This window comes from Acanthochromis polyacanthus, chromosome 1 (assembly GCF_021347895.1).
Source record: "Acanthochromis polyacanthus isolate Apoly-LR-REF ecotype Palm Island chromosome 1, KAUST_Apoly_ChrSc, whole genome shotgun sequence".
Taxonomy (NCBI): Eukaryota; Metazoa; Chordata; class Actinopteri; family Pomacentridae; genus Acanthochromis; species Acanthochromis polyacanthus.
In genome coordinates this window covers 30,526,967-30,543,112 of record NC_067113.1, presented here as the reverse complement: position 1 = coordinate 30,543,112, position 16,146 = coordinate 30,526,967, and the positions used below count along the sequence as shown (strand labels likewise).

General features: G+C 38.4%; 1 protein-coding gene across 1 annotated transcript in view; it reads left to right on the top strand.

The window, feature by feature from the left end:
- galnt16 (UDP-N-acetyl-alpha-D-galactosamine:polypeptide N-acetylgalactosaminyltransferase 16) overlaps positions 1-16,146 on the top strand; it is a 58,071-nt gene that overhangs the window by 24,150 nt on the left and 17,775 nt on the right. Inside the window, exons 5-9 of the mRNA XM_051949077.1 lie at positions 245-310; positions 6,248-6,369; positions 14,918-15,005; positions 15,330-15,414; positions 15,992-16,095. Of these exons, the coding sequence (XP_051805037.1) occupies positions 245-310; positions 6,248-6,369; positions 14,918-15,005; positions 15,330-15,414; positions 15,992-16,095 (465 nt within the window). The remainder of the gene's footprint in view (positions 1-244; positions 311-6,247; positions 6,370-14,917; positions 15,006-15,329; positions 15,415-15,991; positions 16,096-16,146) is intronic.

Below are 16,146 nucleotides of genomic sequence, written 5' to 3'. Positions count from 1 at the left end.
CAGTGACGTCGCTTTGTTTGATTTGTTAAAAAAAGCCAAATTAACTTGACCATGATTCATTGTTGAGGTGCAACAAAAGGGGAAAACTTTGAGCTTTTACTTTCATATCCTGTGTTTTTGCAGTCATGTGTTTACTGTGTATCAATAGCTGTCCTTGTTTGTCTGTGTTTGTGTGTGCAATAAATCCCTGCAAGTGTGTTGTGTTTGTGGGTCTCAGCATCTCCTCTCTGCTCTGCTCTTCCAGCTGAGGACTGCCAGCTGCTCGCTCAGATCCCCAAAGTCCGCTGCCTGAGGAACGGCAGGAGAGAGGGTGAGTCAGGGGAGTGGAGGGGGGGAGGAGGCGGCAAAAAGGCTTAATGGAGACGAGAGTGGGGTTAGAGGTGCAGCATGCGGTCTGTCTTCTGAAGAAGTCAACCATCAAGGGCACAGCTGATACTCATAAGCTCCTTTCAGACTTGTTCACGGTAATCTGACGGAAAGCGTCAGCTTCTGGTCCGGATGAGAGTCTGGTCACTTTTTCTGAGAGAGAAGACGCAATCTTACAGAGCAAGTTGCATTTTTGCACATATTTCAGTCTAAAATTCATCCATTTATATTAATAAGCAGGCACAAGTGACATACTTCAAGCTATGTGAGGCGATTTTGATTGGCGGATTCAATTTTAAACAGAAAATAACTTCAAAATGCTACTCCAGCTGTTTGTTTTTTTTTTGGGTCTGCTTAAAGTTTGGTGACTGATTAGCTGTGAGGAAATTCAGAAATGGATTTAACAGACGTCTGCCAGATTTTCGTTGCTAATATAATTCCAAAAACAAATCCTGCTGTCTTCATTTATGGGCACCAAAAAATATTGTTTCCTTGTCTGAAAAAAATCCAAAAATTCAGCAAAAAAAAAAAAAAAATCCCCAAATTTGAGAAAATTTGCAAAACCTTCAGGAAGAAAATTCCAATAATTCCTTAAAAGTTTCCCTTAAAAAATCCCCCAAATTTGGCAAGAAAATTTTTGTAAATATTTTCAAAAATGAGTAAAAATATTCCAAAAAAATCCTAAAAATATCTAAAGTGATTACATATATATGAGTGAAACTTTAAAAACATTCACATAAAAATCAACTAAAATCCAGTGACTTTCGCTGGATTTTAGTTGATTTTTTTTGCTAATGTTCTTAAAGAAAATATTAGAAGTTTTACCGATATGTATGGAATCAGTTTAGATATTTTTTGGAATTTTTTTGGGAAGATTTTTACTCATTTTTGAAAATATTTACAAGAATTTTCTTGCCAAATTTGGGGGATTTTATCAAATAAAACTTTTAAGGGAAATTTAAGGAATTATTGGAACTTTCTTCCTGAAGGTTTTGAAAATTTTCAGAAATTTGGGGGATTTTTTTTGCTGAATTTTTGGATTTTTTACAGACAAGGAAACAATCTTTTTTGGTGTTTGTACATGAAGACAGCAGGATTTGCACTTGGTCACATACAGACACATTAAACATTCATGATTCTGCCTGCATTCCTGCCAAAACACGAGCATTTGGTGCATTTTCTCTTGGATTTTACATTTTCTGTGCTCAGGTGTCGGCTGCTGTCTTTGGAGGTTTATTTAGAGGCAGCTCCACTCGTGTGTCCGGTGCTGCATCCTGATTAAAACCTCACACTGTGCCGTTTAAACCGTCACCCGCAGGTTCCTGAATTGAATCAGCTAAATCTCTGGATCAGATTAAGTCCTCGACCAACAAAACAGGAAGTAAAAGCCAGAAGAAGCTGATGAGTTTAGATGTCTGACTGCATTACTCAGGTTGTTGTTGTTGTTGTTCTCACTGCTTCGGCTTTATCTGAGCTGATCAACCACACGCTGACACAATGCGAGCATGTTGGATTCAGGCCAGAGGTTCCTCCACGCAAGTTTACATTTAAGTTTCTGTGCTACCAGACCAGAGGATTTAGTGCAATCTTGATCTTTCTGTTCGCTTTTCTGGGGTTAAAAATGTGCAAAAGTGGCTCCTGGAGTGTTTTTAGCTCGATAGCTGCCAGAGTTTTGATGAAAACGCTTTTAGAGAGGATCGTTCCCGTGACCGAATCGATTTCTGCTCTTAATGGTTTCACACCTTCAGGCTTCATCGACTTCCTTTCAGTGAAGTGTCAAACCGCTGCCGGAGGTCACGAAGCAGCGAAGCATTAAATGTAGTCGACAAACGAAGAGGCAGGAGTTTGTTCGTACGGATGAGAATAGAGCCGAAAGAGCCGAGCGATGAATGTCTGCCGTGTAATTTCTGTAAATTAACGTAATAAATGATCCATTTTTAAAAGTCTACCAAGCTGCTGAGCTCAATAAAGCACTTTAGTGTTGTTTAGCTGATGTGTTTTGGTTCAGAATCGCTGATCTTGATGAGAAAAACTGTTTTTTTTAAATTAAGTTCAACTTGAATCTAGTTTCAGCAGAACTAATGTAGAAATTTGAGTTCAAATTAAACACAAAATAAAGCTGATGCAACATTATTATGTCAAACCAACTCATAAGAATTCACTTTGCAACGTAAATTACTTGTATAAATCAGTAAATTACTCTTTGCTTTATAGCAGTGCATTTCATTAGTTTGGAAAAATTTGTTTGTTTGTTCATAGAGGAAACCAGTTATTAAAAAATCCTGCTTATTCTATTCAGTTTGGCGCTTGTAGCTGCCCCCCAAGTGGCCTAAAATGATCACATTATTGTGGGTTTAAATTTATTTAACTAAATTAGAGACATTTTAAGGTAGATGATATGTCTAAAGTACAAAAATATCGTATTATCTTTTTAATTTAAGGGGCAGATGACATAAATTTATTCTTGTTTCGGCTTCCTTTCATTCAGAGGTTTGGAAGCTTTTGTTTTTGTATTTAATTTTTTTGTCTTTTACCAATGAAGGAAATAAAAACCAGCTAATAAACACATTTTTTTTCCCTTATGATTAAAGCTGCTGATGACAAAATTCCTCCTCTAAACCTGGGGTGTCAAACATACGGCCCGTGGGCCAAAACCGGCCCATCAGGGGGTCCAGTCTTGCACATGAGAGGACTTTGTAAAGTCTAAAAATTACAGAGATGAAAATGAATCCTTACCGGGAAAATCTTTAAAGGCAGTGAACATTGTGAAATATAATGAGAGTGAGCAGCTTCAGTGTGACAGAGTCTGGTTTGGTGGAAGTTTATTGTCGTCTCACTACCACGACTTTTATGCATTTTTATGTATAAATTCTGTACATTTTCAAGGCAAGGGGACAACGTAGCCTTTTAGCCTTTTAGTTCCCACTTTATGTTGTGTGGTGGACAGGATTACTCCATAGATGTGGACTTGACAACCTTGACAAGTTTTAAAATACTGTATTGTTTACTTCCAGATACCTGTGACCAAATGTTTTGTTCCTTTGTAGATACTCTGATCTGTACGTTTTCATGTGTTAATGATAAACTGAAACATAATATTATTCAAATTTCACTTGTTTTTCTGAAGAAATTTCAGTTTGTTCATAATGTTTTACAAAAACATTATGCGTTAAATGTCAAAATTCATCCAGAATGTACTTTTTTACACTAAAAGAGAAAAAATGGAGTTGTGGTTATTTGTCGGTTTTTATGCTGTGATTTTACTGGCCACTTGACATCAAATTGGGCTGAGTGTAGAACCTGAACTAAATGAGTTTGACACTCCTGCACTAAATAATTCCCAAACACGGCCTCTTAATTTGACAAAATATAACTCAACATCTTTAATTCTCGACAAAACTCAACAAAATGTGAGTATTTCACGCATCAACTTTGATTTAAATCCTTTTTTTGTGTGCCCATAATCAAGTAAAAGTTAGTTAATGCTCTTTAAAAAGCTCAATTCCACAAGTTTCTGGTAATTTACTGATCTCTGCCTGCAACCAAACTCTGAAAAAGATGAGCTCCGTGTGTTTAATAAACTGCAAATGAGGCAGAAAATCAAAAGACGATTAACTCCCTGCTCTGATCCCTGTGTTAAATGTAATTTACTGCACTTGTAAATGCACTTTTGATGAAGAAAGACGCCTCCATTGTTGTCGCTCCTCTCCTGATCTGCTCCAAAATAGATTTTTACCTTCCGCTCCAAATTAACGCTCCCGAACAAGCAGTTTAAAGTGGCTGCCGGGGCGAAAAGTGAGACACATTCTGGTGTCTGCTTCAGACTAATCCTATTAAACGCTCTCGTTTCTAAAGGCTGTTTATTCTGCGGGAGCTTTGCAAGTCTAAGTCAAACATATGCAACCCAGAAACAGAGGAAAAGTCTTCAGAGGACTGTTTTGGATGCACTTTAAGTGAAGTCTGGCAGCAGGAAAGTCATTTAAAACCACCACTGAATGAAAGATTAGCAGCTTCTGCGTCGATGTTGGGGAATAAAACGAGAACGAATCCACGGTAGGAGAAGCTGACAGGCTTTTCTGTTGACAGTCACCTCATTAGATCAGAATGCAGCCACCTGGAACACCTGAAACAACAAGTTCACACCTGTTCACCTGCAGCTGCTCAGAGACGCCGGTGGAAAAGTGGAATAATGATGAATTTAGAAAAAGTAGACAACTTGAGGCAAAAAGTAAAAAGGTGGGCATATCAGTCAATATTTAACCATAAAATCCTTCAAAATAAGACTCCAGATGTTTAGTATTAGGCCTGCATTAAGCTGGTGACTGATTAGGTTCGACAAAAGTTAGAAATTGATGCAGCAGATGTTTTCTGGTTTTAAGTTGCTCATATGGGTTCAGAAACACGTCATAATTCATCAATAAGTCTTTAAGCTGTCCCTGTAGCGTACGAAGCAACATCTTTAAACTCAGGCTTGGAGTCACTCAGCAGAAAATGACATAATAAGCTCAGTATTATAACATAAAATACGTTTTAACTGTTGAAGTTTATCATGCAAAAAAATGTCAACAAAGAATGGGATCTGTGCTGAGTGTGAGTTTAGATTCATCCGGGTCAGACATCTGTGTTTGTTGTCTAAGTGATCCATTTATTCCTCAGAGAAATCATATATTTACAGTTTCTATAAAAAGAAAAAAGAATTCACCCAACTTTTTCCCTTTTTTTGGTCAATTTAATAAATTTTTGACAAGAATTTATTACAGCAAATTCTTTCAAAGTGAAAACAGATGTATACAAAACAGAAGAAGAGTAGAATTAGTGGAGGGTAAATACTTAAACGGCTGCTTGTTTTTGTTTTTATTTTTCTAATTGACATTGCGTTGTAGACGACTATAATTTTAACGGTTATTTCAAAACAATTTACTGGTATTTTCACAGATTTATTCTGTTTTGTGAGAGTGCATACTATAACCAGTAAAATCACTGGAAAAAAATAGAAATTTTACAGAAATTTTAACTGCAAAAATTAAATAAATAAAAAAGCGGGCCACTTTGAGCTGAAAATAACGTCCTCATCAAAAATCTGCACTTTTACAAAGGTAAATTTGTTTTTGTGACCATTAAGTTACCCAGTTTTACTGGATTTAAGTCTGCCAAATATGTCACTGTTTTATAGATATTTGCCATCATTAGAAAGACAAATTATTTATATTTAAGTTTGAAAAATGATAAATACATTTTCTAACAGTTATTTTACTGTTTTGTTAAACCACAGGAGAAAATAAATAAATTAAGTGTTGTGATTGTGAACAAAAACAACAAAACGGTTTTTAAAACGTTACAGCGTACTTATCAAAAATCTGACGCCTCATTTACACCCTCTGTCAAAAGGTTTGAGACGGGTTCTCATTCATTTGAATGAGAACCCGTCTCAAAACTTTTGACAGGGGGTGTATGTGGCCTCTTTAAGTGGCACGTTTTGACTGTCAAGGTGTTTGACAGTCAAAACGTGCAAGCAAAGAGACATGCTTTATGTAATATTAGTAACACCACTGAAAAAAATACAGATGTACATGTTGACTGTTAAAAAACCCCAAAACAACAGAAACCCACAACTGTAAACAATGTCAACAATAAATTATTTACAGCGTTTAACCATAAATTATGCTATTTATTACTGTACATAAATCGGCCCAAAACATAATACTTTGACAGATTTTTGCTGTTAGTTTAACATTTTTCTGGTATTTTTGCCGCCAGATTTTCATCATTTTATTCCGATTCGTTTCTTACGGTGCCCTTGCAGTAACACGGCGTCATGTTCAGCCACACTGCAGATCCGTGACCTTTCTGAGACTGAACCGTCTTGTGTTTCCTGCCTCAGGTCTGATCCGATCACGTGTTCGAGGAGCCAACTCTGCCTCGGCCTCCATCCTGACCTTCCTGGACAGTCACTGCGAGGTGAACGCCGACTGGCTGCAGCCGATGATCCAGAGAGTGAAGGAGGTAAAAACCCGACGCCTGCCGTCATTCGCACTCCGCAATTACACACTTAATACACGCAGCCTCGTACGTTTGGAGGCCGTTTTTTCCCTCCTGTGGGGGTTTAGCTGCTTTTCAGGGCAGACTTTATTGGCTGTGACGTCACAGGCTGGCGCTGCTTAATGTTGAATAAACACTCAGTTTGTTCAGATTTAAATCACAGCTGCTCCAGATGCCAGGAGCCTGTCGACTTCCTCATTATTTACTGTACGGTCACTGTGTAAGTTTGCTCATGTGAAAACCTGGGATTTCCTGGGTTTTCTTGTTAAATTTTCTCTGGTCATAACTTTAGTTCAGAATCAGTCAGTTTGCTCTCTATAACTAGTAATTCTGTAGCTTTAGCATTTAAATTGGATAAGAAAAAAATTATACAGTTTTACTGTTATTAAATCTGCCAGATATATCACTATTTTTGTCGATATTTGTCATTATTTTCACAGTTTTTGAAAATAGTTTGAGCATTTCACCATTCATCACCAACAAAAAACTATAGACATAAAAAAACTAAAGTGTCTATATCAAAAATCTGGTTGTGTACAAATAGTAACACATTTTTCCCAATGTGTGACTGTAAAATTGTCTATTATATCACTTTTTTACACATATTTGCCATTGTTGTCACATTTTTTTGCCATTGTCACATTTTTTTTTTTTTTTTTTGCAGTTTTTTACTCTTTCCGCCTGTTTTATAGTTTTTTTTAACTTATTTTTCCCAGTTTTAAATTGCAGATAATAAGTTGTGCAAACGCAGAATAAAAGCTATTAATTTACAAAGTGACTGTCAAAATATTTTTTAAATCCCAAACTGTAAATAATGTCTGCATTAGCAATATACAGTTTTACAGATGGTTGTTTACTCTGAAATTACATAGTTTTACTGTATTTAAATCTGCTAAATCTATCATAAAGATCAGCTAAACGCAGACTTCAACTTGCAGCCTGCATCCACTGAGTAGAAGTCTAATGGAAGGTGGGTCTGCAGCTACCATCAGCAGAAGTAACAATCATTTTCTCAGTGGAAGAGCAGCAGTCTCCAAAACTGGACGAGGCGTTCAGGAGCGCACTCGTTATTTTATTCAGCATTTTTATGGTTCTGCAACAAGAATTTGTCCCCAATTGTTGGCCTTCAAAGGCAGAATTAGAAGAAGAACCTTTAAATCCTTCAAAATGTGGCAAAACTACAAGTTTGTGCTCCAATCCAGTGGATGCAAATGCGCTTTTTGGCCACAACAACGCAACCGTCACTCGTCTGATTTGGCTCGCTGCAGCTTCCTCCTCTTCCCCAAAATGAAATGCAAGTTTTGACACAGTTTAGGGGAATGCAGATGATGTGTTTGCATAACGGGACTCACTCTGTGTGCTGCAGAAGCGCTGACTACATCGACGGGGAAGGCGGCCAAGTTCAAATCGGGCACGGCTTCTGATTTTTACAGCCTCAGAACTTTTTAATCCCACCTTGAGCGCTACTTTCTGACAACAATCCAACGGCGCATCTCATTTTATAGATGACCAAAGTGCAACTCGGCAGCCGACTGTGAAATCTCAATTTGCTTCTCGCTTTGCTGAGTGTCCGTTAAACAATGATTTTGGAGCGTCGCTGGCTGCTTTGTGTTGCTGCGGCTGTTTGTGCTGCGCATAGCGACAGTGTTTATTCTCGCCTCGGGCTGCATGCTGAGCTTGTTTTCTGATCAAAAACAGCCTTTGTTAGCGCAGCAGACAGATTTTCCCCATTCGCTGCATCCCACAAATCAAATTATGCAGCCCACCGGGGACACCGCCATCACATCCAGAACGCATGCTCGGAATGAAAATGCAAAACTCGGGCTCATTATGACGGGGATTTCTGCTCCATCTTTTTTTTTATCTCACTGTCATTTCCACGTGAACTTTAACCGTTGTGTCGCCTTCGGGTCTAAAATGACCGCTATGTTTAACCCTCGTGTCGTCCTGCGGGTCAAAATTGGCGCCAATTTTGAAGTTTAAAAATGTGGAGAACAGAGTGAAACTTCTGATGTCCGCATTTTCCGCATTTCTGAGAAATCTTCGAACCTTCTTTGGTGGGAAATAAAGAAATGTTAAAAATGTTTCTTAAGAACATTCACACAAAAAATCAACCAAAATCCAGCGAATTTCGCTGGATTTTGGTTGATTTTTTTGTGAATGTTCTTAAAGAAAATATTAGAAGTCTTACTGATATACATGTAATCATTTTAGATATTTTTAGGATTTTTTAAAAAGATTTTTACTAATTTTTTGAAAATATTTACAAGAATTTTCTTGTCAAATTCAACAAGAAAAATTCAAGGAAAACTTTTATGGAATTATTGGAATTTTCTTTGCTAATTTTCAGAAATTTGTGGAATTTTGTTGCTGAATTTTTGGATTTTTTTTTAGACAAGGAAACAATATTTTTTGGTGCCCGTAAATGAAGACAACAGCGGAGTTAATAGCAGAGAAAACCTCCTAAATTACCCTTTTTTTTAAGTGAAATTCTTCTTATTGTTGTAGGTTTTGCACCGTGTCGGTGGGAGCAATGATTCAAAAGATGAGAGATGATTTTAGGTAGTAGTTTTCCATTCCATTGTACTGTATACAGTGCACTGTTGTTGCCTTTCAAAAATGCATTTCAAACTACTTACTGCACGTTTCTGGTACTTTCTTAGGACATAGAAATACAATCTCTGCTAAACAAGTAAAGTTTAAACCTCTGCAGCACCTTTAGCAGCAGTGATAATGATAACAAACCTCTACTTTAGTAAAGAAAACAGTTATAACACGTGATGTAATAAACTCAGACATTCACAAAATGTGTGATGCAGGACAGGCTGTTTCTACATGTAAAACAGATTTTTGGTTGAAAATTCAGCCAAGAATGTATTTTACATGAAGAACTTTTATTTTACGGGAGCGTTCAGGAAGTTCAGACAACACGAGGGTTAAAGCGGCGTTTTGGCTGTGAGCCCGCCGCCGTGTTCATTTGCACAGAGTCACAGAATGTAAATACGGCTGAGATGCATTCAGGGACTCGCTGCATCTGCAGAGACGAACGTGTTCTCCCACAGTCTTTATGGAGAGACGTGGAAAAAGAGCTCCTCCTCTCGCTAATGAGTAATGGGCTGTTTGCTGCCTCCCCTGACATTACTAACCTGCGACTGAGCTCCAGACAGCACAGCTGCTCCCCAAATCTGCCGCCGAAACGTTCCCGCTGACAGTCAGCAGGAGCGGTTTCATTTCGTCATTTATTAATCGCTGCTTCCCCACTTTTTTCAGCCTCTTCTTTTGCTGCATCAGCCTCGACGCTACACGCTTTATTCACAGACGCTGAGCTCTGAACTGCTCTTTCCTCCTCCAGTCCTTTGAGTTCACAGAAAAGAGTAGATCTAAAAGTACCACTGAGTTGACCATTTTTTGCTCCTGCTGTATTTTTCCTCAGCTTGTCTTTTAGGCGATATAAAGTTCTGCACCTCTATGGAAACAGAACCACCATGGCAACAAGTAGAAAGGACTCAAATATGTCTTTTGTGCAGCGTAGCAACGCTATAGTCCCTTCAATCATAACAACGAAACAATGAAAGTTGAACTTCTGTGAATATTTCCATCACAAGAATTGAGAATAACTGCACAAGAAGTGTTACTAATACTCGAGGAATATTGTGAGTCGACATATTATACTAGTAGATATTTGAATACTTGGATTTTCTTATCGTCTGTGTAGACACTGCCTGCAGTTCAGCCCTAAAAATCCCTCAGTTTTTGTCATTTGTCTTTTGGTCACAGCCTCAGTGAGTCACAGTTGTGCTAAGAGGCTCAGAATTGTTCACATTTTAAATAAATAGAGTTAAAGCTATTTATTATTGGTGATTTTTTTAACATTCAACATTAAAAAAACAAGGGAATTTTGATGAAATATTGTGAGTTTCAGCTTAGATTTAAATTATTATCCTAAATGAACAGCACACCACATAAAAGTAGTTAATAGATTGCAAAACTGCAACGAGAAAATTGAAAGTATGATGATTTTTTTCTCTTTGTACAGCTTCTTGCTCTGATAAGTGATGTAAAATCGGCAGTTTAAAAACAAGAAAAGCATTCAGAGAGCGCGGTACTCCACCAAGACTGCTCAGTCGTTGTAGGATTTTTGATGGATGAGTCCTAATAATCCACAGCAGTAGTGACAGTGACGCTGTGCTGCTGTCTCGCAATGATACAGAAATCTGTGGATCCAGACTATGAGCTGCTTCACTGCCAAAATCTAATCACTTGGTCCTTGTTTCATTTCTGATCCTCCCTGAAAATTTCTTCCAAATCTGTTTGTCTGTTTCTGAGTAATGTTGCTAACAGACAGACAAACAGACGGCCAAACAAACAGAATATCTCCCAAAAAGGCTGGAATATTCCTGGAAATAATGCTTTTTTATAGTATATAAAGTGTCTCTGACTTTGCTGGAGGATGAAACTCTCCTGTTTGTTCAGAAAGTGCAGCAGGAAACATCCCGAACTGAAACACCCTCGTGCTCAGATGTTTCGACTGTATGAACCCCTCGATGTTTTATTCACAACACTCTGCGCATTGGGAGTTTGTGCACATCGTGTTTGTCGTTCCGTGCATTCGTCTTTTGTCTCCGGGCGGCTCTGACTCATCCGGCTTGCGTTACAATCTTTCAGTCTGGCATTCATGAGAGCGCCGAGCTCCGTGATAATTCACCAGCTCCACAGCCGGGCTGCATCCCGTCCTGGATTCATTAGTCTCCCACAGCCCCGGGTTCAGGAGGTCCTCTGGGAGCACGAATACTGATGAAAGGTGCTCTTTGTCTCAGCATAAAGTGACGACAATGAGCTCTCCTCTCGCAAATGTTGTGGGAATTAGAGGTTTAGCTTCTATGGAAGGTATAGCTTTTCTTGTGCTGTGGAGGTGACTTCTTGGGTGGTGCAGTTTCTTTCAAGCGTATGTTTAGATCATGAAGAATCGCTCCAATGTGCTCCAGCTGTAGCTCATAATTTATCCTGCGTGTTTGTAAAGATGCTCCTCTTCTGTCTTTTCCTTTCTCTTTTCAAAAACCACAACTAATGCAGTTGCATCCAACATTAGTGGATTTGTGGTTCAATAAACTGACGCTACATGAGACCGTTCATCACCATTTTTTATTTATCCGAGTCGTTTTAAAGAGCCCATAGTGTGCACATTTACAGCTTCATGCTTTAGCTTCTACGAAATGTTTGCAAGCTTTAAAGAAAAATAAAATGGAAATAACTGATTTTTTCCTCATTGCTGCTCCACCTTGATTTGAAATGTTTCATTTTTAGCTCCTGTCTCTTTAAGACCCGCCTCCTGCAAGGTCCAGTCTGCTCTGATTGGTCAGCTGGTCGGATGAAAACAAGGCATCATTGGTTCTTGAGTTCAGACGTGTAGCTCTTGCAAAGGCAGCTCTAGCAAGGAAATAATGGCGAACTGCGAGAAAGCTGCTAACTCTTTAATGACCAAAATAGCTGCTAGCCGGATGTTATGCAAATGAGTTACATGATGACATGGATAAGTCACAGAAATAAAGCCTGGGCTTCAAACAAAGTGACCAGGGAGGTAAGAAGCAGCATTTTCTATGGAAGAGGACAATTCCCTTTGGAGCGAACTTGAAGTTTTCAGACCTTTAACATGCACAGAAATAGTTATGCAACACACTGAAGGAAAGGAAAACAATAAAAGCCTAATGTGCGCTCTTTAAAGACTCTGGGAAGGACAATTATTCAGAAATTTCCGAGAAAAAAAAAGAGCAGATATTAGAGACCAGTCTTAAAAAATGTAATCGTAATTATGTGCAGCAGAATTTTTGTTTTTCTTCTTATCCTGGTAAACGTTATGCAACTCTACAATCTTAAGGACTGCGCCCAGTTTAGGAGACATTTGTATGATGGTCCAGAAACAAATAGCCTTTAAGCTAAGAAATGTTTTTCTAGAGGCGCAACTGCCCCTGAAGCAGAAATTGATTTATAAGTGGGGTCTCCATAATGTTGTTTTATGCACATTTTGAAGCGTTGCATTTGAAACACTTGATGGAAACTACAAAATTTAAAGAAACAATTCCCTAGTTTTCCATATATATTTTTTTCTGGACGATTAAAATGGTTGGTAGAGTTAATACACATAATGGGAGCTGGAAACACCATTTTTGAACAAGTTCTGATGTAGTGACTTGGAAGTGTAACTGATGTAAAGTTGCTGAATGATAAAGCGAGCATCATGAATTAAATATCCAAACAAAAGCACATTTCTAGTTTTAGGGAGGTTTCATCCTATTCTACAGTTCACTGATAATTTTGCTGCTTTTCCGCCTTCACATAGTCACTTATTCTCTTATACAGACCACATACTTGACTTCGGAGTAGTTAAAAGGAGCTTAAATTACTTTATCGGTGACATTAAAAGCATCCAGATGTAAGATGCACAATCGGACCGCTCTGACACTTTGATAAACTCCGACTGGGAGAGAACAAAGGAGGAGACATTGAGCGATCATCATCTACATCCATTTTGGAAGCGCGGCCTCTTCATGCATTACCAAATCACAGAGGCTCATTAAAAGCCCAATAAATGTCTGTTGCTGAAAGCTGTTGAGAGCATCACTTTCCAAATTGCTCTCTGGCAGAGTCGCAATTCACGCTCTTCCCCCGCATGAACACAGAGTTCACGGCGGGTTCAGTCGCTGTGCAAAGAAGACGGACGGTTTCTAATTGGAAACAGTGATTTGGATCGTCCTGATGCTAAGCTGTTAGACTGCGCAGATGCCTCTCGGGCAAACGCTAACAGACAGATGCAGACAAAACTCAGACGCACAAACTCTCAGCAATCAACAGCTCCGTCTTCTGCAGTGTTTGCTTTCAAAGTTACCTCTGCAGCGGGAGGCCGTTCGACGATTTCTTTCCAATTTATCTCCACTAAGAGCTGGGTAGTAAAGTTTGGCACGCTCAGTTTGTGTTCATCTTTGTTGTTTTTCACAGTTTTTGAAGTTCAAAGCAAAACAGTGTCAACCGACAACACCACAAAACTCAAAAAGTAACCACATCCCTTTATAAATGAGCCAAATAATCAGTGATTAAATGTGTTTGTAGTTGTATCATCCATTAGGTGACTAATGCATCCCAACAAATATTCAATAATGTACAACGAATAATCAATTATATGTCAGCTAGCACAATAATCACAACTTCAGGAATTTTAACAAAAGAAGTCAAAATTCTTCAATTGTATCTCCTTAAATTTGAATATTGTTTCTTTACTTTTCTATGACAATAAACTGAATATATTTAAAATTGTTGACAAAACCAGAGATTTCAGGACCATATCTTGAACTTCTCGACCCACAGATCAACCATCATTCGCCATTTTTGGAATTTCCATCGACCAAACGACTGGTCAGTTAATGGAGAGAGTCGTCAGCAGATTAATCAACAACGGAAGTAGTCATTAGCTGCAGCTTGAATGTACATTTCTTTCTGCTTTGAGCAAAACAAAGCCTTACTTTTTTAACTTTTGGTAAGACATTCTTGCTGTTGATAGTTTCATTTTCTTGTTTGGACTTGGTCTGACGTCAAAAATCTAAACTGATGAACAAAAAGTAGACTCTGTACAATATATTGAATTATTACCAAAACTGGTCATTGTTCAGTTTTTTTAAATTACTGTACAGTTTGATCACCACATTTAATTTAAAAATGAACCTTCAATCTGTATTTAAACTTGAAATCTTCTGCATATCATGTTTTTTTCGTCAAGATAATGTGTGGCGTTGTACTTTTTTTAGTGTAATGTCAAAGCTGATCACTGGTGATGTAAATGTGCTGTCAGTTTGCATTGTAATTACTCAGAAACATAAAACGTTTGAGTCTTTTCAACTAAGAAAACAATGGACATATATTTCGGTAGGCTTTTGCTCTTGGTAAACATTGTAATGTTGTCTGAAAAAATTATATAACCTGTTATTTATGTTTCTAATGTACTATTCCATGTAATAGAATGCAAATACATAGATTTGTGGTAGGTACTCAGGTCCAGACAGTTTGTCAGAGTGTTTGACAGAGTTTAGAAAACAAAAAAAGTCCAAAATCAAACTGTAACATGGAGAACAGTCGAGGTTTTTGAGCTTCAGCTGCCGTGGAAAAGTAAGACATTTCACCGGAGTAGTGTAAACTTTCATCTTCTCGAAGTGCTACGTGAAAAGTCGGCTGGTCTCAAAAGTTAGTAGGATTTATCCTCTGGGAACCGTGAATGTCTGTGCAAAATGTTATCAAAATCCATCCAATAGTTGCTGAGATATTTCAGATCAGACCGTTAACTGCCAGCAATCCCTTAATACTTTTTGATGCCTAAATACAAGATAAATTGACTCTGTGTATTGGATTTTAACATACAAAACTTGACTTAATAAAGCTTTTTTTTGTCTTCCACACAGCCAATGATTAATGTTTAAGAAATGTATAAGTAATAACGTGTCATTGTGGTCCTCTCTCTCTCATGCAGGATCATACTCGAGTGGTCAGCCCCATCATTGACGTCATCAGTTTGGATAACTTCGCCTACTTGGCTGCGTCTGCTGACCTGAGAGGAGGTTCGTACACATTACAACACACAAATCATTCACAGAGACAGCCGATAACACAAACAGCTGCGGCGGAGGGAAGCCCCCGTTACATGACATGATGATTCCTGAGGATAGAAACTGACTTAAGCTGGAAGTTTTCCGTTTCTTCTTAGACGTGTTGCTGTGATTGGTGTGAATATCAGGTCATTTATTAGGTGAAATCATGCAGCTCAGTCCAGCCAAAACCAGCAGGGTAGTTGTTTCTGTCTTCTTGTCTCCTTAAGTACTCGTGTCTAGACATAGTGGTTGTAAATTTAGCTTTTTACCTCCTTAACGCTCTTCTTTTATCAGGGTTTGACTGGAGTCTCCACTTCAAATGGGAGCAGATTCCCATCGAGCAGAAAATGGCGAGAAGCGACCCGACACAGCCCATAAGGTTCGTCTGCAGTCCTCGTCTTTTCTCTTCCTCTACGGGAATCCAAAGAGCCATAAGACTGATCGCAACCCTAAAAATTCTCATGAATACACAATATGTGCATGTACACCCTCTGTCAAAAGATTTAGGACGCTTTCTCATTCATTTGAATGAGAAAGCGTCCTAAAACTTTTGACAGGTGGTGTATAAAACATTATGGATGTGCATTAACATACACTACCATTCAAAAGTTAGAACAGAATAGAATAGAATCACTTTATTCATCCCCGAAGGGAAATTCAGTTGACAGGGTTCTTATCTGTTTAATTTTGAATTGAATAGCCTGACTGCTGATGGCATGAAAGATTTTCTAAAGTTTGGGGTTTCACTTCGAAATGTCCTTATTTTTGAGGCCTTATTTTTTTTTTGACTCGTCTGAGGTCACTGGCTCAATAACAAAATGGCAACAATTTCATGGCAGCGTACAAATTCAAGCTCGCTTACTTATAAGCTGTTTTTCCACATATGCAACTCACTTTTTGGTGATTCTGGTGAGAAATATGTGCAGCACGTGACTCCCTCCCTTTCCTCTCTGCAGGACTCCCGTCATCGCTGGCGGCATCTTTGTCATGGACAAGAGCTGGTTCAACCATCTCGGCCAGTATGACACCCACATGGACATCTGGGGAGGAGAGAACTTTGGTGAGCTCAGAATTAATATGTTTTATTAGTATGTCATCCTCCACAACGATC